This window comes from Sciurus carolinensis, chromosome 7 (assembly GCF_902686445.1).
Source record: "Sciurus carolinensis chromosome 7, mSciCar1.2, whole genome shotgun sequence".
In the NCBI taxonomy this organism is placed as follows: Eukaryota; Metazoa; Chordata; class Mammalia; order Rodentia; family Sciuridae; genus Sciurus; species Sciurus carolinensis.
The window spans coordinates 9,573,145-9,600,412 of NC_062219.1; the positions used below are offsets into that span (position 1 = coordinate 9,573,145).

Here is a 27,268-nt window from a genome sequence, read left to right on the forward strand (position 1 = left end):
CAGGTGCAGTGGTGCGCACCTGTAGTCCCAGCAGCTTGGGAGGCTGAGGCAGGAGGATCACAGGTTCAAAGCCAGCCTCAGCAAAAGCAAGGCCTTAAGCAACTCAGTGAGACCCTGTCTCTAAAATACAAAATAGGGCTGGGATGGCCCAGTGGTCAAGTGCCCGAGTTCAATCCCTGATACCCCTTTCCCCAAAAACATATGTGGTACTCATTGGGGTGCCAGAATTTGAACCAGAACCCAAGTCTGTATAGCTGTAAGGGGGGGCAATGGATTTTAAGGGCAAAATGTCACTGTGGTTGTTTATAAACCGTACAACCTATGAACCCTGTAAAGGTCAAACTATTAAAGGCACAGAGAGAATCACGATTCATTAGCGCATTCTGAAGATGCCAAGCCTGTGGTACGTGCAGAGAAATCACCACCCACAGCCTCTCTGTCCTCTCCACCCCAGCAGGAATGGTGCTCCTGAGTTGGCTCCCAAGAAGACCCAGGCTTGCAACTCAGAATGCCTCCAAATCCTTGAATGTTTCATCCTAAGTGAAGGTGAAAAGCTCAAAATGGAGGCAAACAGCCAGAACTGATCCTGAAGCCTGCTTTGAAGTCGAGACGGAGTGGCCACTGACCACCATGGAGAGCTGCCCTCCTGGTGCCCTCTGAGGATGACTTAATCTCTCTTCAGTGGCAGATAAGAGGATAAGCACAGCCTCAGGCCCAGAGGTCAATAAATCCCTAACAAGATTAACGAAAGCCGTTAGAACTGCGTTTGAAGACACCACGCAGGCTTCGGGGAAGCTCGAGTTAGCAATCTAGGGGGTGACGTGCTGCCAGAAAGCTGAGCATCCATGTCCCATGGCCCAGGCTCACATCAGACCGAGGCACAGCCGTTCCACAGCAGGGTCAGGCTGCACAGGCAGCATTGCCAAGGTCAAGCTGGAGACCAAAATTAAAGAAGGGACTGACAAGCTGGAGACCAAAATTAAAGAAGGGACTGACAAGCTTGGTTTTGTTTTTCAGATGAGAGAAACCAGAAAACATCAAGAGTCCTAGAAATGGGACCCAAGAGGCCAGGAAGGTGGAAGGCCTTAGAGGAGACAAAATGGCAGAGGGAGGACCATGAGGACCCCTCCAGACGGCAGGTGGGCCACGGGAGGAAGACTCAGGCTCACTCCTGTCGCTGATCACCTGCCGTGACAGACAGACAGTGGCATGGTCCCAGGAGGGAGTCACAATCAATCAGAGCCATCCCCAGGTGTGGCCCAGAGCATGGCCTCTGGGGTCCTAGAGAAGGACCCCCGAGTTTGGTGTGAGGGCGAAACAGATAACTCTAAAGGGTCCTTCCAAAATTCTAGGACGGTCATGAACACCCCCCCAACTGGCAGATTTCTTATAAATTGCCCTTGAAACATGACATGGTCTCCAGATTCCTTCTTGTACTACACTTGTCTGACCTATGATTTTTGTCCTCTTAAATACAGAGCAAGACGTTTCCAAAGGAAGATTCCAAATTTAAAGAACATTAAGTTTCCATCAGCTGGGATGGGAACTGGCTGAAGGCCCATCCGGTAGAGTCAGAAAGGAGCCGGGAGCTACCAGGCCTGAGCCCGAGCTGAGGACGGACACGGGTTTCCAGCAGCGACGGGAGTGTTCCAAAATCAGACGACAGTGCCCGGCTCACCACCCTGGGAACGGCCTGTGGAGCTGGTGTTCTCAACGGGCGAGCTGACGGCAAGGAAGCCGTATCTCCAAAAACAAAGTTCCTTCGGAAGCGCGGGGCCAGCTTTCCTTGTCAGGTCGGAGCGCCAGCTCGCTTGCCTTTGCTGCCTCTCAAGGCCACCACCGTCCCGCTACCTCTGGGTCGTTCTTCCAGTGTGAGGACTTGTCCATGAACCTTCCCCCACAGAACCCAGAGACCAAATGAGATGCTCAACCATCCACCTCACTCTCAGAGCTGGCGTGGCAGTTAGCCGACATGCCAGCGCCATCGAGGCAGCAAGCTGACACACCGGGGACAAGAGGCTCACCTACCAGCAGCCCTGGGCCAAGTAGCTGAACTCAAGCCAGGCGTCTAAGCCCCACTGTGTCCAACACCCCTAACTACCTGGCACACAGCACCCGGGGCCTCTTCAGCCTCTGGCTGCCCATCCAAATGCAGTCACACGAGAGCCCTTGGTAAGGAGAGCTGAAGGTGACCAAGGCCCCAGGAGACGGGCTTTCTGTAGGCACCCGTGCTCCCCAGGACAGGGGAGAAGATGGGGTCGGTGTGGGGAATCTCCAGTCCGCTCTGCCCTGATCTGCCTTGCTGAGGGAGCAGCAGAGCCTTCATTGACAAGCGTGTTCTTGGACCGAGTCCACAGCCCTTGAACTCTTCCCAGGACACAGAAGCCAAATCCCGCTGGCACTGACCCGCACCCTGCTTTGGATGCTTCAGGGTATTTTTAGCAACCACAAGAAAGCTCTGTGCAATCTTCACGTGGCATACAGGCACCCTGAGCGCCAGACACATGACACTGCCACAAAGGGTCCCCAGACCCTTCTAAGGCCCCTGTAAGAGCTGCAGCGCTCAAAAAACGTCCTCGCCCGGCACACCAACTTAGGGTCCCACCTAAGGCAACCCCCCCAGGCATGCTCTGGGGCCCCCCAGCAGGGTCCCAGTCTGCACCCAGGTCAACAGCAAACACCATGCACAGTTCGCAGGTGCACGCACACACACACCCACACACGCACACGCACACAGCTCAGCTCGATACAGATGGTCTTAGGAAAAGACCAGAAACTACACACAGAACATTGAGCCAGTTATCAAAGGGAAGGGCAAAGGAACTGTTACACAGGCGGACATAGTCCTTGTTTGAATCACCTACCTGAAGCCCTGGTTGCTCCCAAAACAGCGGAACAGAGCCTCTGATCTGGACGAAGGACGACACTCCATCATCCATGTAGATCGTCTGCAGCAGAAGGAAACAGAGGGAAAGGTATTCTTCAATGAAACCGAAGGTCCTGGGCCAGTAACAGGATCTGGTGCCTGTGACCCGACACCAGCCGTGAAGGGCAGACAGTGGACTTCGGTGCCCTCTGCTCTCTCACCCAGCATGGCTGGTGCCATTTCCTAACCCACAGGGCATGCCAGCTGCTGGCCAGCCTCTGAAGAGGGGTCTGGAGTGGGCTGGAGGTCCCCAGACCTGGCACCTCCCTGGCGTCTGTGGGAATTCACCCTCCTAGGATGCAACCTTACCCACCTCCCTAAAAAGCCCCGCACCCACCCACCCCTATTGAGGAATAAAAGCAGATGTGCTCTGGGGTTTAGCTAAAACCTTCCTTAGAGCCTCTATTTTTACCTGTCCAATAGCTAAAGAGCAGACAGCTACTGGGAAAGGATTAAATGAAACAAAATGAACAAGCAACACAGTCAGAGGACCTCGCCGCCCGCACCTGTCCGTCTGTGCTTTGCAGCGTAAGGCAAGACTCAACTTGAATTTGCACTGGGTCCTGGCCCTGGGCCACCACTACTCAATCAGTCGAAGCAACACAGTATCCGTGAGCTTCCAGCGCACAGCCCTTACACAGAAGCAAATGACACTTAGGCTTTAAAAAAGGTCCCCCTCCCTGTTATTCAGAACGGGCCCACAGGCCTCCAGTGACACTGGAGTGCAAGGGAGTCTGAAGGACAAAAAGTCCGGCCCTGAGCACCCAGGGGAAGGCTGTGGTTATCAGATCCTGGCCTTTATCTGTGCAACTCTACCCTGGCTGGCTGGGCCAGCCCGGGCGCCTCTGACAGTCCTTTCCATTGCTAACCAGGCTCCCTTACAGGGTGGCTTTCCACGCAGGCAGAGCACACTCGGATCACACATGCATTAGTAATTCGGCAGGGGACCACAGGTCCCTGGACCACAGGAATGACACCAGACTTGTATCTAGGCTGCAAACTGTAATTCTAGCTCTAGTCTCCAAGGAGAAGCAGCACTGGACTCGGAATGTGCGGTCTGTTTCCAGGTACTGACCACCGGCGGATCTGTGACCTTCCACTATTCTAACAAAAACAGGGCAGAATAGCAGTTGTTCAAATGACCACAGGCCTGAACACTACCATGAGGTTAAGGACAGCAACTGACCAACACTGTGGGCCACACAGGTTCAGATTCCTCAGGAAGAAACCAGCTGGGTCACCTTCTAGCATGAACTGTTAGCAAGCCCAGGATCTGACCCGAGATAAGGGACTCTCATCCTTCACTCTGATGACCACATGACAGTAGCGCAGCTTCTGGCCCCCACCTGGGTCCTCCTGAGCTGCACTTGCTCGGAACCAGCTTCTGAACAGTGGCAGGAAGGCTGCCTCCCTGGGAAAACCACCCATGTCCCCCACATGGCCCTTAGGTCCACGTCTGGCCCCCAGCACCTCCTCTGGGCAAAAGGACGGTCTGAACATCAGGGGTGGGTGCCGTCTCACCTCCCGGGTGCCTCTGTCATGGCCAGCACTGGGAGCCCGGGGGGAGGCCGAATGAAGAGTGACACAGAGCCCCGAGAGAGGCCCAGTCCAGTCTGACTTCCACCTTGCAAACTCCCTGCCCAGCAGAACGGCCTTGGGTACATTAGTGAACCTCTTTCCGTCTCCCTCTCTCTAACAAAGTCATTGTCACCTGATGCACAGTCAGTGAGGGTGGGGAGCAGCCACTCAAAGCCCGTAGCTGCTGTGAGCATGGACGAGGCAATCAGGGAGTCGAGGGCCGGGGCGGGGGCAGGACACCAGGCAAACGGGATGAGGCAGTGGGAGAGCAGGGAACCAAGGACAGACAGGACTAGGAGGGAGACCAGGAGGAGCCACAGGCCCCAGAGGGCAAACAGAAGCCCTTCGAGGAAGGACGGAGCCCCAGGGCCATGGGAGGCCAGCAGGAGTGTGGCTCCTGGACTGGGCGGTAGAGAGACCACCCTGAGAAGCCAGTGTCCTGGGCCATAAAAAGAAAAGGGTTTGGAACGCAGCAGAAGAGGCACCCGTGTACATAGCTCCATCTTAAAGGCTCCTGCTGGACTCCTACGTCCCCACCCCGCGTTTCCAAACCAGATCCTTCCTTGCCTGCCCTCTGGGGAGCACACCCTGTCACCCCCAATACCCCAGTCACTGGGTGGACTTATCTCCCACAATCACACCTCCCCCAGCCACAGAGAAGGAGGCGGAGCCACACCTGTGCTCCACGCAGGTGTGCAGCCTGCCACCCAGTGTCACAACAGTGCCCCCCTGGGCGTCCTTTCTGAGAGTCAAATCCCTGTTACTCTATCAGGCGGCACCATCCTACAGGGAGAAAGAGCAGAAAACAAGTTGTGAGACTGCGTCTCTGGGAATGAGAAGAGGAGTTGGGGAGCAACACCAACGAGGGATTTCACAGCTGGTTCCGTTCCGCGGGAGCGGAAAGCCACTGCCACACCACAGGCACGCTTCCGGGCTGCCGGGCGCCGCCCGGGCATCTGGATGGAGGTCAGCTCCCTTAGAGTGACCGCCAGCCGCTTCCCTTCCTCTTCTGGTGCTGGTCCACCTTTCTTCCTACAATTTTTTTTCAGGCCCTACTGGGTTATCTGTCCGCTGCTCCCAGAACAAGTGCCACCTTTCCTGGCCGCAGCAAACATTCCTGATGGCTTTTAGTCAGAACACCTCAGGTAAGCAAGCACGAGATGACACTCAAGAGACAGGCCATGCCAACCAGAGGCCGCATGTTCACACGGAGTTCCAGTGGCAGACACACAGACAGAAGCCACGATCAGAACCAGCTCCACGCCATCAGGGCCGCTGCTGCCCCAGCAGAAACATGAGCTGCGGGACTCTGAACCCCCTGGTATCACGGGGGCCCTGGCACCGACCTGCTCTGTCTCCACGAAGTTGGACACGTGGCCATCGTCGTTCACGCCTCGAGTGTGGAAGCGGGCGCCGGCGCGCTCGCAGCTGACGCGAGAGATGAGGCAGGCCTTGGCCTGCTTGTGCGATGCGTACACTGTGCGGATGGCCACCACGCCGCAGATGACCTTCAGCAGCCAGTCACAGCAGCTCACCTGCTGCTGCCTCAGGGGCACATGCAGCAGCTGGTTCCTGCAAAACAGGAACCAATCGGGGTCACCTGACAGCCTCCAGCAAGCGCGGCACCCAAAGCCGGCGGGGTGGACGCCTGTGGGGCCTGGCTTCCGGCTCAGGGGGAGGGGGTGCACTGGGCCCACGAGAACCGGGGCTGTACAGACCCAGGAAGCTCGCGTGCTTCAGACAGACCCCGATGGCAGGCCCACTGTGACAGCACAGGAGGAAGAAGCAAGAAGCCCTCTCCTAAAGCCACCGCGTGTGTGTGGACAGCATCTGCAAAGGGGAGCAGAGCTGGGTTGAGCCAGTCGGCACCTGGCAGGGGCTCACAGGACCCTCAGTGTGAACCGCGGCCACCACACACTTTGACTGGAACCCCATCAGCAAAGAATTTAACCATACGTTTGGATTAAATCATAGTTGTGGTCATGACAAATGATAAAAATAATCATTGAATCTATGCACACTAATTTAAATACCATACATACGTGCACTGGTACCACCATGTGCATATGAAGTCAAAAAGAACAAAAGCTCCATGGTTCTCCCCACACCAGGGGGACTCTTCTGGGCTCTGGAGTCTGTAGTGATAAAGACGCAAGCCAGGTGCACGCTCTGGGGTGGGCTAACTCACCACGGCCTTGACATGACCCCGTGTGAGAGGCGTTAGCAGAACCCCTTTTACAGATAAAGAAACTGAGGCACGAGAAGTGAAGTACTTCCCAAGGTCACGGAGCAGTTGGTGGCAGGGGGTTTCTCCAGCCCCAGCCCCTTGATGAAGGCCCAGCACTTACAAACGGACTCACACCCTCCCACCCCCGGGCCGCCTGGCCTCCCCCACACCCAGGGGACCTGGCAGTGCCATTCTGAGGCCTGGCCCCAGGGGACTCCCTCTGACAGGGTCTGGAGTAAATTGAGGTCACAGTGCCCTACTTGTTTAAAAAAGGCGACCTGATTCCTGCCCTGGAGCTTCCTCAAAACAGCACCGCCTTCCCACTGCTTGAAATCTGTGCTGAGCTCTGGCAGATCTCAGGCAGCTTCAGGAAGGCCCTCTTTGAAGGGCCAGCTTCCTCAACTGCGACCATGGCCACCTTCACCCTGCAGGGAGTCTGGCCTGCTTCTGCCCCCACTGAGCTGCTTTGCATGAAAACCAATGACCACAAAGTTTGTACGAAGAGCCTTCCCTCTTCTGAGTCACTTGCTAAACTTCCCAAGGTAAACCACTGTGGTGCAGAGGCCGGGCCTCCAGATTCCAGAGCCAGCCGGTCACCAGGGGCAGGAGGGGCTCTTGGCAAACGCTTGAGTTGGAATAATCTGTTTCTAGAGTCGCTGCCTGGCCCTCTGGGAGGAGGAGGCCCACCGGTAAGGGAAGCGGCTCCGAGCCCCCGGCCAGGACGTGACTGTGGGAAGCAACGCTTCAGAGGCTGCACCCCACATGGCAGGGTGAGGCGAACAGGCCCAGGGTCAGTCTGCCAACGACAGAACGGGCGGTTTTGTGGGCCCCACCCTGAGCTCCCACACCAGGCCCCCAAGTGGGCGCCAGCGGGCACCAGGCACCCTGCACAGCTGCTTCCTCCTCGCCAACTGCAGATCTACTCTGGAGTCCACTCCATAAAGGGGCACCAGGGGGACCTCCCCTTCCCTAGACCCCTCTCTGCCATCGTTGGGGCACGCAAAGTAGAACACCCTGGAGCTGAGGATCTTCCTCAAGGCCAGCAGCCGGTCCTCCTCCTTGGCCACCTGAACAGTCCCCAAGCGTGCCGGAGCTCACGGGGATGCAGGGGGAGTGTGCTCCTCATTGTGCAGAGTGGGCATGGATCTCGACCCTCAGCCTCCAGAGGAGACCCAGACTCCTGGGGCTGGTGCGGATGGGCTCAAGGACAGGTGCCAGGAGAGTCCCCTCACCAGAAGAAGGCGTTCCCCCACTCAGAGCGGTCATCGCCCTGCTTCTGCGCCCGCACGGTCAGGTCAAAGCGGGAGCCGTCGTTGGGGCACGCAAAGTAGAACACCCCGGAGCTGAGGATCTTCCTCAAGGCCAGCAGCCGGTCCTCCTCCTTGGCCTCCTCCTGGAGAGGGTAAAAATCCGTGGCGGTGATTTTGAAGATTTCTGCATCTGGAATTCTGCCCACCGACGTGCAGCCTGTCACCAACACCAGGAAGCTCAGGGAAGCGCCACCTGGAAGGGAAGTCAGGCAGGAGAGCTGAAGGGCTGGCTGGGGGTCACCACCCCAGGACAGTCGCAGCAGCGCCCTGCCCAGCAGCACCTGCTTGCACAGACTCTGGGTGAGCCTTCCAGACCCCAGCCCTCCACCACGTCCCACCTGCAGCCTCCCACCCCTGCCCACTCCCTCCTGGCCACTGCCTTGACTTGGACCTGGTCAGTCCCTCACAGTGGTCTCAGAAGTGGCCTTCCCAACCCTGTCCCATCGCAGACTTAAATCCCTCCATGGCTCCCTCGACACCCCTTCCTGAGGTGACCTTCCTCTGTCCCCTGCCCCTCCTGTCCCGCCCCACTAGTGGAGGGACGTTCCCAGGCCTGCTGCCCTGGAGGGGTGGCCTCTGTGGCTCTCACATGTGCATGCTATCCACCCCGGGCTTCGCCCAGACGTCCCACGGCCACCTACCCAGCGAGACGGCCCCTCTCCCCAGTCACCTCCCAGGCTCTGTCCCACAGGACCGAAGGTCTCTGGGCCCCCGCACTCTAGCTGCTGGCCTTCCCAGGCTCTGTGGGCACCGCCACCTCAGCCCTCCGCTCTCACCAGGCAAATGACTTCTCCTCCAAGGAGCCTACCGAGCCCCCGAGGCAGGCAGGGGTCCCTCCAGGCACCACCTAGGCACACAGAGCCATCGGCTGGGTCCTGCCTGAGTCTCTCAGCAGAGGGGTTCCTCTGGGCACCGGTGTCTCCCAGGACACAGGTGTCTGGGGAACACTTGCTGGGAGATTCCTGCACTGCCGTCCCCCCACACCTCTTGGGGCCGCCACTCTTCCATGTCCCCCATCACACAACACCATGCCCCAAGGACATGGGACACTGCCCCCATCAAAGGACAGGGCCCCGGAGAAGCCTCGGGCCCAGAGAACCCTTCCTGCCCCACTGAGGTCTCAGGGATCCCTCCCAGCAAGACTTCCTCCACGTGGCCAGTGGCCACCACATAGAGCGCTGGATCCTAATGTCCGCAACTCATGGTGCGGGAACCATGCTGCCCAACAGGGTTCACCGTGGGGGGAGAGGCACCCACAGGCCAGGACACAGGCTCCTCTCCCAGCTGTCCACTCCCAACCCCCGTCCAACGCAGGCGGTGGGTTTCTACCCAACTCCCTCTGCGGTCTCTTCGTGGGGGCTGTGTCCCTGGCAGGAGGCCCAGGCTGCTGTGAAGGGAGCCGGCAGCTCCTGGCAGGCCGGGGACCCAGAGGAGACAGAGGGGCCCGTGGCATGAGGGAGCGCTTACGAAGAACGGGAGGGGCAACGCCACAGGTCCCCGGTCAGCAGGCGGGGTTTGGCGCCTACGCTCGGGGTCTAAGAGCTTGTTCTGGTTCAACACTGCAGCTGTGTCCAGTGCCCGGGTGGTCAAGCAGCATAAAGCGGCACGACGTAAGACGTCTGGGCAAAAGTAAAACCGCGTCAGGAAGGCACCGCGTCTCGAGGCGCACGGCATTTCTTGGTAGAGGGAAAGCAGAGTCTGCTCCGCCTCTAGGTCTGCGGCTCGCCTTCCGAGACGTAAACACGACGCACATTTGTTTGTGTTCACAGATGGGAAAGAAAGGGCTCGCTGCAGACGTGCCCCTTGGTTCTCCGGGTCCTCCTAAGCCAGTACTAAACAACAGCAGCAGCCTGTCCAGAGTCCCTGCCAGAGGTCAGCTGTGGGCTCCCTGCTCAGGCCCTTCACTGGCCATCCCCCACCTGCAAACCAGCCTCTACTGCGTCCCTGGAATGACTGACTTCAACACTGTGGGCAAGGAAGCTCCGTGGGGGTGGGGGCAGTGGGGACAAGAGACCTGTCCTCCGTGCTCGGGGCAGTGACGGGGAGGAGTCGAGGACCTGGAATTGTCTGGCTCAGAGCCCCTGTCTGTGCCCCTCAGACATGGTGTGCGGCTGCAGAGGAACCTAAAGACAAGCTTCCGGCCTCACCTGGCAGCCTCCCCAGGAGGCTCCACCCCCCCATGCGTGGCTTCCTCTTTCTTCCACTCTGTCCTTCCCACTTTTTTTTTTTTGTACTGAGGATTAAACCCAGGGCCGCTTCACCCCTGAGCCACATCCCCAGCCCTTTCTATTTTTTATTTAAAGACAGGGTCTTGCTAAGTTGCTGAGGCTGGCTTTGAACTCACGATGTTCCTGCCTCCGCCTCCCGAGCCCCTGTGATTATACATGTGCGCCACCATACCCGGCTGGCCTTCCCGATCTTGTTGGACAGCCCTTGTCTGTGTACCACAGATTTTAAGGAAATGTCAGGGTTCAATTCTGGCACCAGATGGCTTGGGGGCACTGCCCCTGCCCACCCGTCAGTGCAACACAGGCCAGCGACCACCACAGAGGCGTCCTTGCGGGCAGAGCAAGAACTGTTGGATTCGCCTGCCTCTGGCATGAGGCCCCAGGATCTGGGCTGTGCTTTTGTGAGACAACCAAGAAGCAAACCCAGCCTGAGGGTCTCAGAAGTGTCAGCTGAGGCTGGGCCAATGCCTTAAGGAACAAGGATCTTGTAGCAAGGGAAGAATCAAACTCAGAAGACCGGGCTCTGGGCTCTGGGCTCTGGGCTCTGGGCTCTGCGCCCTCCAGGGGCCTGCAGGGCCTTGGACCGGTCTCCCTGCTGTCTGGACCTCAGGAAGGGTGCACCGGATGGCCTCCACGTCCCTTCCAGGTGAATGCTCCAGGCCCCCGGCTCCAGCTAAAGCAAGACCACATGTGGGCCAGAGTGAGGTGGGGGGAAGACAAGAGTGGGTGACGGGCCAGAAAGGGACGTGGGGACACCCCCACACACAGCCAGGAGGGCAGAGGCTCATCTGGACACCGCCTGCAGCCGCGGAGCTGGAGGGATGGGTAAAACAACCCGTGCACATTGCTTCTGGGGCAGAAGATTAGCTGGGAGGACGCCGCGAGTCCTGGAGACGGATGGCCGATGGCGGAGCAGCTGCACCGCAGGCAGCGTCAGGGCCACTTGGCTGTACTCGGCAGGCTGTATGTCACACGTTTTACCACAATAATGACTTTTTAAATAACCCAGGTGTGCAGGCGTGCACACCTGTCATCCCAGCGCCTCAGGAGGCTGAGGCAGGAGGATCTCCAGTTCCAGGCCAGCCTGGGCGACTCAGCAAGACCCTGCCCAAAATAAAAAATAAAAAAGGACTGTGGATGCCGCTGAGGGTAAAGCACCTTGGTTTAACCCTCAGGACCAAAAAAAAAACCCAAAAAACAAAACCCTGAAACTACAGTGTCAGCGTAGAGACTCCTCCCCCGACAGTTCTGCCTTCAAAGCAGCTCCCAGTTAGAAGCCGCCCAATTCCCCCAACCCTAGATGAGCACCAGGCTCCTCAGCTCAGCCAGCCAGAGGTGGCCACCTGTCAGACCACGGGATGAGGATGGCCCCGCGCAGACACAGGCCTGCTCTGCGACAGCCCAAGCCTCCAGGTCCTCCCTGCAGGCCTTTCTCACGCGGGCTCAGACGGATTTCCCCAGCCATCCACACCAGCCCCAAACGGGGTGCCTGTGACCCCTTCCCAGTCCTCCACCTCCCAGGCCACGCACACTGGGGCCTCCGAGGACTGGGACATCCAGGCTGTCCCTCCAGAGCAGGAGGACTGCCCAGAGGGGGTGCTGCCCTGACCTAAAGGGCTCAGAGTCCTGCATGCCGCGTGGTCTCCAGCCCTCGCCCCCTGCTGGTGAGGAGCACGAAGGGCTGCCCACAGCACCTGGTAGGAGCCATGTCCCCCCACTGGTGACAGTCCCATCGTGTCCCCAGCTCCATGGAGGCAGCCTGAAGTCCACTGCGGCCAGCACAGTCAACCACCACGGAGGTTGGCAAACCCACCCTCCAGCTCTCCCCCACCATCGGGAGCCCAGAATTTACCAGCACCCCGCTGGGCAGGAATAGTCAATGAATCATGCTAAGGCACAAAGGCCGCCCCTTTCAGGAGCGCTGTGCACCCCGAATCCAAGGCCCAAGGCGAAACTGCCCGCTCCCGAGAAGCTTCAGTCTGAAGGGACCAGACATGGAAATCGGCTGTCTGCAGCCTGCACAGAGTGACGGCCCAAGGAGCCAACCACCCTAGGCCACTGCTGGGCCCTTGACTTCACACCCGTCCTCGGGGAGAGCCCTCTGCAGGGCAGCCCGCCCCCAGCTCTCCCAGAGACAGGAGGAGACGGCAGAGCTTCTCAGGCTGCACTGGGGCAGGGCAGGGGTGGGGCGCACAGGCTTCTCCCCTCCTCCCATCAGCCTCTGGACAGCAGCTGCTCCCACCACGCCTGCGGCCAGCCCGATTAGTGTTTGAGGAACACCCACAGGTTTCAAGACTTGATGTGCATCCCCTGATGAAGAGCTCTCAAGGACTGTGTAGAACAGAGATGAAGCCGTTTCCCGATTTTACAGATGGGAAAAGAGCCCTGGAGAAATTAAATGAATGCAGAAAGCCAGCAGTGAAGCTGGAGCTGGACGGCAGGAGGGCTGTCTGGTGGAGAATTTGTAGGGCTGTCATGTGTGAATGCACAGGTTGTGTGTGCACTGTACAACTCCAGGAGACACAACTCATTAGACTGGGATTTGAATAGAGTCCCTTGAACTGTGAAATAGGAAGGCCTTGAGAGCGTGGGTTGAAGAGGAATTAAATCCCTAACATCACTGAGATAAATTCTTTTTTCTGCTGTACTCACTTTCTATGTTTGTATTATATCTATCGGGTAGCCTAACACCCTGACTCATCATGAGATAGCCCCTGTTTGCTGGCATTTCAGGGAGGAAGCCTCTTTCTTGGTTCAGAAAACCTCAGCCTAAGAAAGTCAACAGGGAGGCCCCTCCTGATGTCATCTCGGGGGTAACCAAAAGCTGGAATTTGACTCCACGAGGCTCAACATACTCCAGGGTGAAACACCTGGGGAAAGAATGTCAGGGCAAAGCCAGAACCCCGAGGATTCTCCAGCCTTCAGAGACAGGGGACTTCTCAGAGGTCCCAGGAACACTCTGAAATGTGCAGAAAACAGGGCCAAAGGACCCTGATGTTCCCCAAGCCACCTAATCTTCACCACTCGCAGCAGTGACTGCGGCTGGAGGGGCCGAGCCTCGGGAGCATCAGAAGCAGGGCTGGCCGCCAGGGTGGCGGGTACCCCACAGTCCCGGTGACTCAGGAGGTGGGGCAGGAGGATCCCAGAGGAGCCCAAGGCCAGCCTGGCCACAGGGAGACCCTGTCTCAGACAAAAGGAAGGGGGCTGGGGCCCGATGGCCCTCCCCCGGGCGGGGCGTGTGCCGGCTCAGCTGCTCTGTCCTGGTTCACTGTGTCCACTCACTCTTCCGGGGCACTGGGGACACCCACTGGGGACAGGACGAGGGCTCGTGGCAGCTCTGGGAGTCAGTCACCTCCCCTACACTCCATGCCCCGGAAGTCCCTGCAGCAGCCCCATGGACCCCGCAGACGCCCGCCTGGCTCTGACGGGACTTCTGTGGGACTAGGGCTGCCACCCTTCTCTTGTAGGACCAACTCCTGGCAGTGGACCTGAGCACAGCACAGGGAAACTGGCCGGTCCCTGGAGGGGAGAGGCACTCTTCTTCTTGTCCTCCTTGGACATCCTGCCAGCTGTCCCTCCCAGGAGGACGGACAGCCTGGTGGCGGGGGCAACCACTTGAGCCTGTGTCCCTGCTTCCCTGAATCCAAGTCCATGAGAGCAAAGGAATCACTCATGTAAAAAAGACCTTGCCAACTGTCCCTGCACATGTGACTGAACCCTCCTGGTCCAGAAGGGACCCCGTGAGGACAGGGGTCTTGGGAGACACAGGACAGGACAAGTTTCCAGGGCTTCCCTTTCTGCAGCGTGGGATGAGACCATGCCAGCCGCCTTGGGGGAGAGGGAGAGCGTCCATCAGGGCTGCAGTCCTCCCAGCAGCCCTGTGGAGGCCAAGGGCCTCAGGATTCCTCCATGACGACAGAAGATGACCACAGAGAACATCCCTGCCCAGGCCCTCGGAGGCTGCAGGTTTTCACGGAGGGGCTGGAGGTAGCTGCAGAGGCTCTGGAGCCCTGCCGAGCTGCTCCCTCCAGGTAGGTGACTCAACCTTCTGAGCCCATTTCCTTCGCTACACATGGGGACCGGGGACCGAGACCTGGTATCACACCGGCTTATCTTCAGGACTAACTGAGTGACCTGTGGCTGGCCCCTGGCACCCAGTAGTCCTGACCAAGTGCTATCTGTCACGGAACTACTGACTACTTCCTCAAGGGCTCCTGTCTGAAAAGGACGATGGAATCCTCACAGCACAGGCAGAATAGCCCTGGCAGGAAGGAGCCAGAAAAGCAGGGGGACACATCCACGTTCTTTTTTTTCAGCTTTAAAAGCCCTGGGTCTTTAAGAACAGAGGCTGCGTGGGATGCAGAGAAGTTCCACATACCGGTTCCGGAAAAGCCGAGGCCCGAATCTGGACAAGTCACAGCTATTCCCATTTCTACCAAGGACCCAGGGTGGTGGCCCAGAGGCTGCTGGGAAAGTCCATGACTAGGTCATCAATGACCCAGGGCAACAATGATGCAAAGTGCAAGGGCCAGAGGGAGGAGGAAGGAAAGGGGGCTGCAGAGTCGAACCCCTGGGGCCTGAGGCCCGGGGGCTGCAGAGGTGACACACACAGAGGGGTCTCGGCCCTGAGTCTCAGGCTGGCTGAGCAGGGCGCCCACTCCTGCCCGCCAGCTCTCGTCCCTTTGGCCAGACCAAGTTGCCTCGTTCAAGTGCAGTTCACCCACGCTCCCCATGACCACTCCCACTCTCAGCGTTGGACCTCGGTGTCAGCATCTCTTCCCTCCTGGCCACCGACCCCTGTCCAGCTCCTCCTCCCTCCACACACACCCGGGAGCCCAGCGATGCAGAGTCTGGGGCATCTGCCCTGCCCTCTGGTCCTCGTCCCCCACCTGGCCCCCCGCAGCAGAAGCCCCAGACCACACCCAGGAAAAATTTAGGTCCTGGAGAGCAAAGAGTGAAGGGGCGCTCTCCTGGCACCCCAAGCAGGTGCCCACGGGGCTACTGTCACCTAGAGTGGTTAAAACTGAATGCCCAGCCCACAGCCTAAGAACGCAAGAGCCACCAAGCCCTGGGGTGGAGACCCAGTGGCTACCGCAGCTGAAGGACACTCACCAGACTTCACCCTGAGCTCCCCCAGGCAGCCGTACGCGTCCGTGAGCTTGCCATACTGTCCCTTAATGACTTCCTTCTCTTCCGGAGCTGGGGGAGAAGCACAGGAGAGCAGACATCAGCGAGCGGCTCCTGCTCACGCCCCTCCGTGCAGCCGGCTTGCCAATCTGCTCCCGCCCACGCGGGAAGGAACAGGAACACGCAGACAGCGGCTCGGCCCCCAGACGCCCGCCGTGTGCAGCTTTTATGATTCCAGAACCACCCAGCTGCCAGGATTCACACTTTCCCAGGAAAAGCTTGGGCTCTGGAGGTGCTGACAGTTTCCTGGGGGCTGGGGAGGCGGGCGGACCCTGGGTGGCCAGTGGCACTGGGGCTCCCACTTGCATCTGGGAGCGGGCGTGGTGGGCCTGGCCTGCCACCCCACCCCACATCCACTCCGTCTGCTCAGGAACAGGGCAAGACATTGTGGCTGAGTCTGAGGTCTTTCCTTCCCAGGTGCCAGAAGAGGGGCCTCATCCTGGAACTTCCCAAGGGCACTGCTTCCACCCAGGGACATCTGAGCAGAGGAGCCTGGCAACCTGGGTGACCCAGGACGGGGCCAGTAACTCATAGGGAAGCTGGGACCTGTCACAGGTCGCTGGCTCTGCCAATGCCCACGCAAAGGCACAGCCAAGTTTCAAAGCAGAAGAGGAAAGAAAAGGAACAGGAAGCCAGTTAGAAGCAGGAGGTCCTGACCTTCGTCAGGGTGCCGCAGACCCTCTCGCTTATGCCAGGGGCAGGTGCCCGCAGAACCCTCCTCAGGGCAGGACTTTACATGCGCCAAACAAAAGACAAGCACAGATGAATTCAGGAAACTGTGCACTATGTGAGAGAAGTCAGTCATAAAAGACCTTGTAAGTACTCTGTTTATACGAAACGTACAGAACAAGAGAGACAGAAAGTAGACTCGTGGTCGCGAGGGGCAGGAAAGGGAGAAGGGAGGCTGGGGTTCACTGCTAAGGACTACAGTGTCTCTCCTAAGGGACAGAGACGTTCCCAGATCCGATGGCGCCGAGATGATGGTACGACCCTGAAAATAAACCCAAAAGCATGCGCTTGTAGATTTTAGGGGGTAAATTGTATGGTATGTGAATTATTTTCAATAAAGTTGTCATAAAATCAACAACAAAGTAAATGGATGACAAAGAACACCATTTGTTGGGCTCCAGTTACCACAATGCTTCGGTGTTATAATACAGTGGAATAAGGGCTTTGCCATTAGCATCGTAGGTGGAATCCACTGTGGTCGACCGACCGGCTTCATTTCAAACCAGCAATGAGAAGAGATGCTATTTGGAGATTTCCTGGCTGTGGAGGTGTTGCTGAGCCCCCGTGAAATTAAAAGCCCACGTAGATTTTGTTCCTTTCATTTCCTGGTAAAAGTTATCTGTCTTTCCCATCTTCACTTCTTCAGGCCGAGGAGGGAAACAGCGGGCCCCGCCTGCAGAAGCTGAGGAAAGTGGCCTCGCTCTCCAGCGGGCACTGCCTGGCTGGTCTGCACACCATTTCCTGCCATTGGTCCCACCATACCTTCTCCTTTGGTAAAAGCCATGTGCACCCCGAGCCCCAGAAGACGTAGATCCAGACAGAAAAAGTCCCTCGTCTTCCTCGGGGCAGCTTCGAGCAAGCCTGCTGGCCTCCCTGCACCGGCCTCCGTCTCCCAGCCCTGCCTGAGCGGAGAACTGTAGAACCTTCTGTGTCCGTAACCGAAATACCTGTCATTTCTACGGTGGCACAGAGAGGTGGCCAGCACGCTGGCTGGTGGCCTGCCTTCCTCACGAAGGAAGTGCAAATTAGGATATAGAAAAATAAAGACGAGGGTGGGCTGGGTCTCAGGGTGGAGTATGAGGCGCTGTGTTCCGTCCTCGGCCCCACGTGAAGATGAATAAACAAAGTAAAGGCACTGGGTCCATCTAAAAAAATCAATTAAAAACAGAAAAAAGAAAAAGAAAGACGGACTTCTCCCTGCATCAGAGCACCCGCCTCCAGGTCTCTGCACAGTGACCTGGAGGTGCCGGGGCCCAGAGACCCGGAGCTGGGAGGAGCCCCTGCACCGTTTCTGCAAAAGGAGAAAAGAAGTGGCCAATTCCTGCTGCCCGCCGTCCTCCGAGCAGGGTCCTGAGACCGCCGTGGCCCCCAGGGTTGAGGGGCTGCAACTGGGAACTGAGACCCCAGAGAGAAAGGAAGAAGAGCAGGCCCCCATGCCAGCCCGACCCCAGAGCAGCCGCCCTGGGAACCGTCCAGTTCCGCAGCTTCCTGCCGTCTGCAGGTGTCCACTGGAGCAGGCCAGTGTGGCAAGTGTGGCATTTCCATCTTGAGGGGTGAGCCTGGCTTCAGTCCACTCCCATCCTGACCCCAGCTCAGAAGGTCCACCTTCTCCAGGACAGAGTTGGTGTCCGTTTCCTCCCTAGCGTTCCCCACGTGCTCCTGTGCTCACTGGACCATGTGTCCCAAGGGGATGGGGACACCATCAGTGTCAGACTGCCCCCATCGGCACCGCCCACCAAGCAGGATACACCTGTCCAGCCTGGGGTTCAGACGCAGCTGGTGGGACAGGCCACAAGGCCAGAGACACCCCCCTGTTTCTCCAGGTGCTGAGATGAGCTGTAGAGAGCACTGTTGGCCAGCACAGCAGGACAGTCCAACAGCTTGACCGTCCACACTGCCCGAGGGGGTCCCTTCTGTAGAGTTGCCAGCTCCCAGGACCAATGCAGGGTTCCCCCGAGCCTCTGGTCAACATCTGCATCAACCTTGTTTTATGTGCGTCCGTGTTTAAAGACCCCTTGCAGGGCAGACTCGGATTCGGTCACACTGAACTCAAGGCTAGGGCACAGGAACTCACGCCTGGACAAGCTCATCACAAGAGGTCTTCTCACTTAGAAGTCCCAGCCCCTTGGCACTTAGAAATGCTAAACACTGAAATCACCAACAGAGACGGGGAAATGTGCAAGATGTGGCACTAATTGGATCCCACAAAGGGCACTTGTCCATCTCCGCTGGGAACGCATGTGTCCAGTGCCCCAAACTGTCACCCTGCTCACGTCCACAAAGGACCACAAACACCCTGAGTCTTGATCTTGGGGTTATGAACAAGTTTTTGAGAGTATGTGAATTCACAAACATGGAGTGCGCACGTACCGAGGGTCCCCTAACGTGGTTCCAGGGCTCTGCACAGGCTTTAGGAGTCTTGCTGGTGAAGCAGCCATTCAGCTCCGGAGAGGTACCTGAGCACCAGGGCTCCTCGCCTGGGGGACAGGAAGTCCCTAGCGACCACGGAGCTTTAAGGACAGCTCTAGGGGAGTCTATATAATCTCCAAAATTGCATGCAGATTTTTTATGTGAAAGTTCTTTCTTTCTACTTGTTCTTTTTAGATACACCTGACAGTAGAGTGTATGTGGACATATCATTCATACAAGGAGTGTACATACCTTCCCGTTCTTGTGGTTGCACGTGATGTGGAGTTACACTGGTCATGTATTCATATATGGACCTAGGAAGGTCATGTCCAATCCATTCTGTATGCAGGTTTTGATACATATTTTTATGAGGCTAGGATCCAAAGAGGTGACTGACCTCAAAAAAGCCAAGAACCAGCTTAATGAATTGGTTTTCCCCAACGCTTGACTTTTTTTTTTTTTTTTTGAGACTGCAGGTAGAGCAACCTAAGCATAATTAATAAAATCATAAATCTGTATGAGCTGCAAGGAGCCCCCAATCCCCACAGCTAGGTAGACTTTGCTGGCACATGAGGAGTAGTTACTTAGAGCAAACAGAGCACCTAAGAAATGTGGATCTCAGGGTCGCTATAGAGGACTGGGAAGACACAGACCCATGTGTTCCAACAGCCTGCCTCAAAAACCCAGGTGTGCACGATGTGCCTGTAATCCCAGGGACTTGGGAGGCTGAGGCAGGAGGATTGCAAGTCCAAGGCCAGCCTGGGCAACTGAGCAAGACCTGTCTTCAGAACGAAAAAATAAAAAAAGAGCTGGGAATGCAACTCAGTGGCAGAGCACCGCAGGTCCAAACCCCAGCACTAAAAGAAAAAAAAAAAAAAAAGAAAAGAAAAAGCCTCTGGCAGCTGGGAGAGGTGGGAGAGGTGTATGAGTCTCCTCTTGCAGCTGTAACAAACTACACTTGGCAGACTGCTGACCTTGCGAGTCTCGGTCTGAGCTGAGAGGGGACTGGCTGGGTCAGAAGGTGTGAGCCAGACTGGCTGGGCCTGCACCAGGCAGCTCCAGTTCCCGGCCTCCTCCTGCTCCGGGCGCTGCCTGCAGTCCTTGGCTCTTGGCTTGTCCTCCCTCTTCCAGTCCAGCAATCGAGGCACTGACCCCTGCTTCCGTCTTCATCTCCACCTCCCTCCTCCTCACTGAAGGACCCTTGTGAATACCCTGCATCCATCCAGGTGGTCCAGGGTCACATCCCTGCTCAAGGGCCTCAGCCTGGCTGGGGACTAGGATGTGGCCCTCTGGGGCCCTAGGTCTCCTGCTCTCTGTCCACAGAGAGAGTGAGGAGAAGGAAGCCTCCCTTCCTCCCAGCGTCTGTTCCCAGGCCCAAGATGAAGAACTCTGCTGGGGGTGGTGACAAGTCCACTGTGAGGGAGCAGATGTGACCTGTGCACAGTGCTCCTCGAGGGCTGGAAAGGGCCGGCAAAGGTCCCTTCTGCACCTTGTCCCCAGCTGACAGGTGCTGGCCTCAGTTCTCCTTTGCACCTCTGCAGAGAGCTATCAAATGCAATGAAATAAGTCTGACCCCAGGAACATCCATGTGAATCCAGCAGCTCCAAAGCCGCCACACAGACCCTTGGCCTCAGTGTTATCTGGTTCTCACCCTGTTAACCACGAAACAAAGAAAGCTCTGTGCATTCATTCCACAGGCAAATAAACCTGAGCAAAGAGCAAGGCGACAGGAAGTGGCCGAACAAAGTGAGGTGGTCATGTGCACACTCAGGGGTGGGAAAGGGACGGCAGGAGGGGCCGTGGGAACGACCCCTGGCCCTGGGGGATCAGAGGCAGGCACATCACATCTCCTCCTCTGCCACAGGCAAAGTTAAACACAAGGTGAAGAAACCTGTGTGCCCCCACATCTAAAAACAAACAAACAGTACCCAAGAGGCCACCTCGTCCCAGTTCCCTGATTGTTTTTTCTTTTTGGTACCGGGGATTGAACCCAGGGCCGCTCTACCACTGAGCTACACCCCCAGCCCTTACTTTGTATTTTGAGACAGGGGCTCGCTAAGTTGCTGAGGCTGGCCTCCCAGATTGCTGACTCCCTCACAGACTAAGGGCCCACCTCTGGGTAGACAATCAGGTGAGAAGCCAGCAGCAACGCCCTGGGAGACCAGAAACCGCAACCGGAGGTGTGCTGGCGGAGTCTGAAATCAAGGCGTGGGTTGGAGGGTCCTGCCTCCTCTCCAGGCTCTGGTGTCTGGTTTTCCTTGGGGACGGTCGGCTTGTGGCTCGTCACGGCCATCTGCTTCTCTCGTCACACAGTGTCCTCTCCCTGTGTGTCCCTGTGCCAGGGGCCCACCCTTCTCCAGTGGGACCGCACCTCAACATCCAGGCTACGAAGACCCTGTTTCCAAGTAAGTTCCCACTGTGAGGTCCCCAGGGCCAGGTCGTCAACGTGTGGTTTTGGGGGACACAGCCAGACCCGACACCCCACAGGCGACCTTACCAGGGGAGCCCATCTTCCAAAGGCTGCACTCCCCTGTGGCTGTCTCTCCAGGCCCCTTTCCCTTCCCAGGCCCGGACTCCAGTCTCCCCTGACCCCACCACGCGCCCCGACCCGGGCTGCAGCGCCCTGGTGACCGTCGCTGCCCAGGCTGCCATCCCGAGCCTCACCTGCCCCTTCCAGAACCCCCAGGCCCTGCCAGCCCCTGCCAGCCCCCAACCCGGCACCAGACACGCCTGAGCACCAGGTAGGCAATGACCAAAGGACGCCGTGGGAGGCTGGGCACACCCACGCAGGTGGGCACCCGGCGGGTCCGCTGCCCGCTGGGCCACGGTTTTCCAGGGGAAACAGACGCTCCTGGTTCTCTGTTGGCAATCAGGCTCGGTTATTTCCAGCCCCGGGGGAGTGGCACCCCTCTGCAGGCTCGGGAGGCCTCCTTCCTGCCTCTGCCTTTGGCTGCACTTCCTGTGGACTTTCCCGCAGGAGAACCTTTCTGCCCCTCCCGCTGGCCTGAGCGTCCCCTCCTCCACCCTCTTGGCCCACTTCCTGTCTGCTGCTGGCCAGGGCTCAGCCATGCCCCAGCGAACCCGGATCTCAGTGCCACGGACTGTGGCTGGCACGTTCTAGGTGCAGGGACCCCACAGAGAACCAGACAAATCAGCCACACCAGAGTGGAGCTGAGGCAGGCACCCGAAGGTGACAAAGAAGGGACACTAGGAGCAGATGCATGAGCGATGGTGGCTGAGGGCAGCCCTGGTAAGGGTGGGAGGCCCAAGCTATGGAGGGGCAGAAGCAGAGGCAGAACCTACCAGGTGCCAAGGTGGACAGACAAGATCAATAAGCATGACAAGGACAGTGACTACAGATGAAGACAACAGTTATACGAGAAGAAGGAGTATGAATGGGGGTGGGGAGAGACTTTACGAGTTTGGTTTGTGAGGGTCTCACTATAAGGGCGACATTTGCAGACTGAAAAGAAGGGAGAGGGATGGCCAAGCAGAGTGGGGGCAGTACAGGCCCCGAGGAGCACGTGCAAATGTCCTGAGGTAGAAGCACTCCGTACATGTGCAAGCATGAGCAAGGAGGTCAGTGTGACTGAAAGGTCACAAAGGACACAGTGCAGAGTCTCGTAGGCAGTGGAGAGATGTTGGGTCTCATCTGAGTGAGAGGAGAGTCACGCAGGGTCATGAGGACTGTTCTGGCTGCTGTTGAGAACAGACCCTAGAGGGACAAGGAGAGAAAGCAAGGAGACCAGTTGGGAGGCACTGAGCTGACCTTGGCCAGAGAGGACCTGCTGCTGCCCTGACCGAGCAGATGCCAGGGAAGTGCTGAGACACGCGCACACTCTGGACACGCCTTCTGTCTCTCATGGACATTTCCAAACAAAAGTGAAGCAGCCCAAGGTACCAAGAACGAGGACATGATCGGAGAAAAAAAACAGAGAAAGGAGGACAGAGGAATCTGACTAGGTCTGGGAGGAGCGTGGTGATGACCGATGTCACCGTGTGCTTGGGTCCAGGCTGACAGGGCTGGTGTCCCTTTCTGCAAGTGAATTTGGCCACCAGTAGATTTTTCCCTGGTAACCTGAGAAAAGCTGCCTACATCTCTGGACCACGCAGCTCATAATAAAACCTGTCTCGGTTGGCGAAAGCCGAGGAACTATAGGGGAACTTCAAAGAAAGGACGGGTGGCCTCCAGGAGCCCCCATCTGGGTGGAGGAGAAGGAGCCTCTACCTGAACAGCTCCAGGGCCAGGCTCGGGGCTTCTGGTTCCCAGGACAGAGCTTGGGGTCAGGTGGGGCTGGCCTTGGTGGGAACAGCTGTTCCCTGGGGGCTATCGCCAGGGTCTGCTCTGCTGCAGGACCAGCCAAGCAGCCTCTGCCCAGTCAGCAGACCCAACCGCACATTCCTCTTTAACAAGATTTTCCGCAATGACAGGCCATAAGGAAACGCCAGAGAAGCCCTGCCCGTGGGTCAGAAAAGTAAGTAGGTCAACTGAAAACTGCAGCCCGCCGGACACCGAGGCACCACTTGTGGCCATACTCTTGGGTATGACCATCTTCCTGCTCGTCAGGGACTCAAGACTGGTCCAGATGGAGGTCAGTCTCCTCCTTGAGCGGATCCCCAGCTCGCTGCAGTCTGGCTGGTGGGTGGCTGAGCCTTCCAGGGATCAGTGTGGAGCCCAAGCAGCTCGGCAGAGATAATGGTTTCCCTGGGGCCCAGCGGGCGGGAGGGTTGCTAAGCAAAGTGCAAACCAAAACATCTGCTTGAAACAGAAGCTGAGCGCCCAGACAAAAGCCAACTGGCCAGACAGCCAGCCTCTAAGGAACGTGTGCTGCATCTCCCCTCACCAAAAAGTCCAGGCCACAAAGTGCCCGGGGCTCTGGACGGTTAGAAAGCATTAGCTCAGGAAAGGCACTGCTGCCCCCAGGGCTGTGCTAAGGTCCCCGCCGTCGGGGAAAACCGGAGGGAAGCTGAGTCTCCGGCAGCCAGAGCTGGACCGCTGTGCTGGGCAGGGGGCTCCCAGCGCTCTCCACACCCCCGCTGAGCCATCAGCGTGGCTCCTGGGACCAGAGAGCCTCAGCGCAGATCTGGCCCCTGAGTCTTTGAAGTTGAGTCTTTTTTCCTTAAAACGGAATCCAGGAAAGCAATCTGCACCTTGAAAACCTGGCGCAGTGCTGGCCATGCATCTGGCGGCCTCTTCTGCCTACTCAACCGCAGTGGCAGAGGCAGGGCCAGGGCGTGTCTCCCCACCCGGCGAGAGTCAAGGGTCAGCTCTACAGATGATCCTGGGGGAGGGGAGGTGCCCTGGCCAGACCACCGCCTGCTGGGGCCTTGGGTCCCTGGAGGGAGCCTTGGAACAAAGCTTCCATCCCTCCCTCTTCTCACAACAGATTGTCCCTGTTGCTCTAACCCTAAAGCGCTGGTCCGGGGCCAGGCTGGCGCTGGACCTCGCTTCCTGTTCCTCCACCACGTCTCTGCACAGACCAGTCCAACCAGTTCCTGAGTTCTTCCCACCTCCTCTTCCTTGCTGTCCTGATTCCCGATTTCCACACACACAGAAGCCCTGCAGGGTCCACACGCAGCTCCGGGGTACAGGAGGCAGGGGCTGGGGGAGTCTGAGGGGAGGAGAGTCCCATGGCCTCCTGACTTCAGCTCCGCCACTCAGCAAAGCGTCCCCAGGCCTGCCGCGTGCCAGGCACTTCTAATCACCGGGGAGCCAGGCTCCAGGAAGGCCTCGGGCTGAGCAGAGCGTGGCGAAGCCAACCCGAGCCAGGCCGCAGGAAGCGGTGCGAAGGCCTGCGGGCTGTTGGCGGGCCTCTGCAGGGAAGGCTCCGGGGCCGGGATGCGAAGTTCAGGGGAGAGGTGAGGACTGCAGCTGGCTCCGGCTGCTTCAGAGGAGCACGGAGGAAGGACGTGGACACAGCCCGTGTGGACAGCCCCTGGCAAAGAGGGGGGACCCGGGTCAGGTCAGGTTCCTTAGAATGAGATATGCCAGCCTGCTGGACATCATAGGCGTGGGCTAGGTGGGAAAGAAAGGGGCACTTGTGCAGCAAGGTATCAAAAGGCGAGGGGGATGGGCCCAGTGGACAGGGAGGGGGATGGGAGAGGTCACCCACAGTGAGACAGTGGTGCACACAGCTCAGGGCAGTGACTGGGCAAAGTTCCCTCCCAGTGACTTCCATTTCCTCAGGGAAGTAGGGAGCCAAGTCCCAGGTGAGAGGGAGAGGCTGCGGGAGGACGGCAGCGGTCAGTCTGGACACAGGAGGAGAGCGGAGGCTGGGGACTCTGTGCTGGGTGAAGGAGGGAGATGGAAAGAGGAGCCCACCACAGCCACTGTGGACTCCAGAGAGGACGGGAGGGCCCCAGAAGAGGCAGGCCTAGGCCCTGGTGGGCTGCAGGCACTCGGTCCTGAGGGAGGGAGGGGCTGAAGGAGGCCGGGGGCCGGGAAGCTCAGCCCCAGGTTGTTTCCACCCCGGAAGAACCAGGTCCACAGGGAAGGGAGAGGGATGGACCTGGCTGCCAGGAAGCCAGGGGGCGAGGCCTGGCCTGGGATGGGGACAGAGTGGGTTGAGCGGATTCCAGCTCTCCAGGGAGGGCCCAGGCAGCGAGGCAGGCCAAGGACCCCACTGCCCCAGGCCACCCTGGGGACAGAGCGGAGCAGCCTCAGTGGGAGGCCCAGCTGGTGGAGGGCAGCGGGAAGGAATCCTGCCAAGGAGAGGAGGCAGGACGCAGGCCCCGGGAGGCTGAGGGAAGGGCTGGCCAACCAGAAGTGACTCCGGCTCTGTATTTTAACCGGAATCCAGAGAACAGGCCGTGTTCATTTCTCGGGCTTCTCCAGTTTTGTTATTTGCTGTTGTCTGGTGGGGAAGGAGCAGGCGTCAGACCTGGGTGTTCACCTGAGTCAAGAGCCACGCGAGGCCGACCTGCCAGAGCTGCACCGGGGTCTGCGGGAGAGTGGGGTGCACACCGAGGCCCACCGCGGAGGAAAGTAGGAAGGAACCAAGGCAAACTCCAGCTCGCCAGCCGCTGGGCTCCGCGCTCACGTGCCACGCCCAGGCCACGGGGGCCACGCGTCCTTCACGACTCCCGTGGCCTTTCTCTACCCGAGGCGACTGAACCAAACAGGCCTGCCTAGTCACGGGCCTGACACCACAAAAGAACATCCACCTCCCGCAAAAGGACAGAAGAGACCGTCTAGGTGGTCCTAGTGCCCCCCAGGCACTGACTCCAAAACAGCTCCCTGGATCCCAGGACAAAGGCTTTCTTCCCTGGACTGAGCACCTCCCTCAAGCAGAGAAAGGCCTCTGGGCCTTAATCATGTGGGAGCAGGGTGTCCCCAACTGCATTCCCAGGGAGCCCAAGACATGGCCACAGGTTCTAGGAATGAAAGGCCAGCTGTTTTGAGGAACACCGCTGAGCACGTGTCTTACTGTAGGACCTTGTGAGCTGCGAGGTGGATCCCATGTCCAGTCACCTGCCCGTGAACTCCTGTTTCCAGGGGCCCCCTGGGGGGTCTGGACTTCACAGGAGCATGCTGCCTGCCTCCTCTGCACCCTGGCCTTCTCAGACAGGATGCCTTGCCTAGCGACCCCCACTCACCCCACGCTGCAGGGTCCTCACTGCCTCGGCCACTTCGGGCCTGTCCCGGGCTGTGGCTCGTGCCCCAAGCACCTGAGTCCTGCCTTACACGCCAGCCCTGACTGTGCCTCTCAAGGCCTCGGCTGGAACCCAAGCAGTTGTGCTCCCTGGAGGGCAAGGCCAGTCTGGGCCTGTCTGGAAGTCTGCAGGGCCCACCCAGGGAGCCTGTACCAGAGAACAACTGTCCCCGGGGTGGACAGAAGGAGGGAGACAGGTGCGAGGACACAGCTGCGGCCCAGGGGGGAGGGTTGCCTGACCCAGCGGGATGCCGGTCACTTGGGGCCTCTGCTGCACCATGCTTGCGCCTGGCTCACGGTGGGAGGAGGCAGAGGGAGGCTCGGCCTTCACCCACCCAGGACTGGTCACACGCAGCCCCGCGGGCAGAGCGGGCAGAGCTGGCCGCGCTGGCACCATTGTCCTGAGTGTTGTGCTCTCTCTTCTGAGAATCGCGTATTATGCCCTTGCCAACTTCTCCGCTGGCTCTGTCCTTGGTGATCCTGGGCTCTTTGTGATTATCTCTAGCCTTTCATATGCGCAAAGGGTTAAATGCACTTTCCTTCCTTAGGAGCTGCTGCTTGCCTCCTAAAGACACTTGAGTGGAGTTTACGATTTTTAGGTAGTCCAGTCCATCGAGTGACCCACGCACGGGGCCGGCAAGAGCCCCAGGGTGCTGCCAACACCATCTCCAGACTCCTCTGGTTATGCCAGTGTGTTTACTTGGTGAAAGTCAGACTATGCACTCAGAGTGCCCATTTTCTACTTGTATATTATATCTACTTGTATATTATATTTTCTACTTGTATTTTATAATATATATAAAAAATATTTCTTAAGCTGGGTGTGGAGTACATGCATATAATCCAAGACTTGGGAGGCTGAGGCACGAGGACAGTCGATTGCAGGTCAGCCTTGGCAACTTAGCAAAACTCTGTCTCAAAACAAAAAATGAGCTGGGGATGTAGCCCAGTGGCAGAGTGCCCTGGGTTTGATCCCCAGTTTAAAAAAAAACAAATCTGAAATCTGTACTTTTTCTTCCCTT

The 27,268-nt window shown here is 58.1% G+C and overlaps 1 protein-coding gene across 4 annotated transcripts in view; it reads right to left on the reverse strand.

Annotated features, from left to right (window-relative positions):
* Synj2 (synaptojanin 2) overlaps positions 1–27,268 on the reverse strand; it is an 81,882-nt gene that overhangs the window by 41,028 nt on the left and 13,586 nt on the right. For all 4 annotated transcript variants that reach the window (XM_047558264.1, XM_047558263.1, XM_047558267.1 and 1 more), the window contains exons 2-5: positions 15,382–15,468; positions 7,964–8,234; positions 5,851–6,076; positions 2,865–2,948 (exon numbers count right to left, since the gene is read on the reverse strand). In XM_047558264.1, coding sequence (XP_047414220.1) covers positions 2,865–2,948; positions 5,851–6,076; positions 7,964–8,234; positions 15,382–15,468 — 668 coding nt within the window. The remainder of the gene's footprint in view (positions 1–2,864; positions 2,949–5,850; positions 6,077–7,963; positions 8,235–15,381; positions 15,469–27,268) is intronic.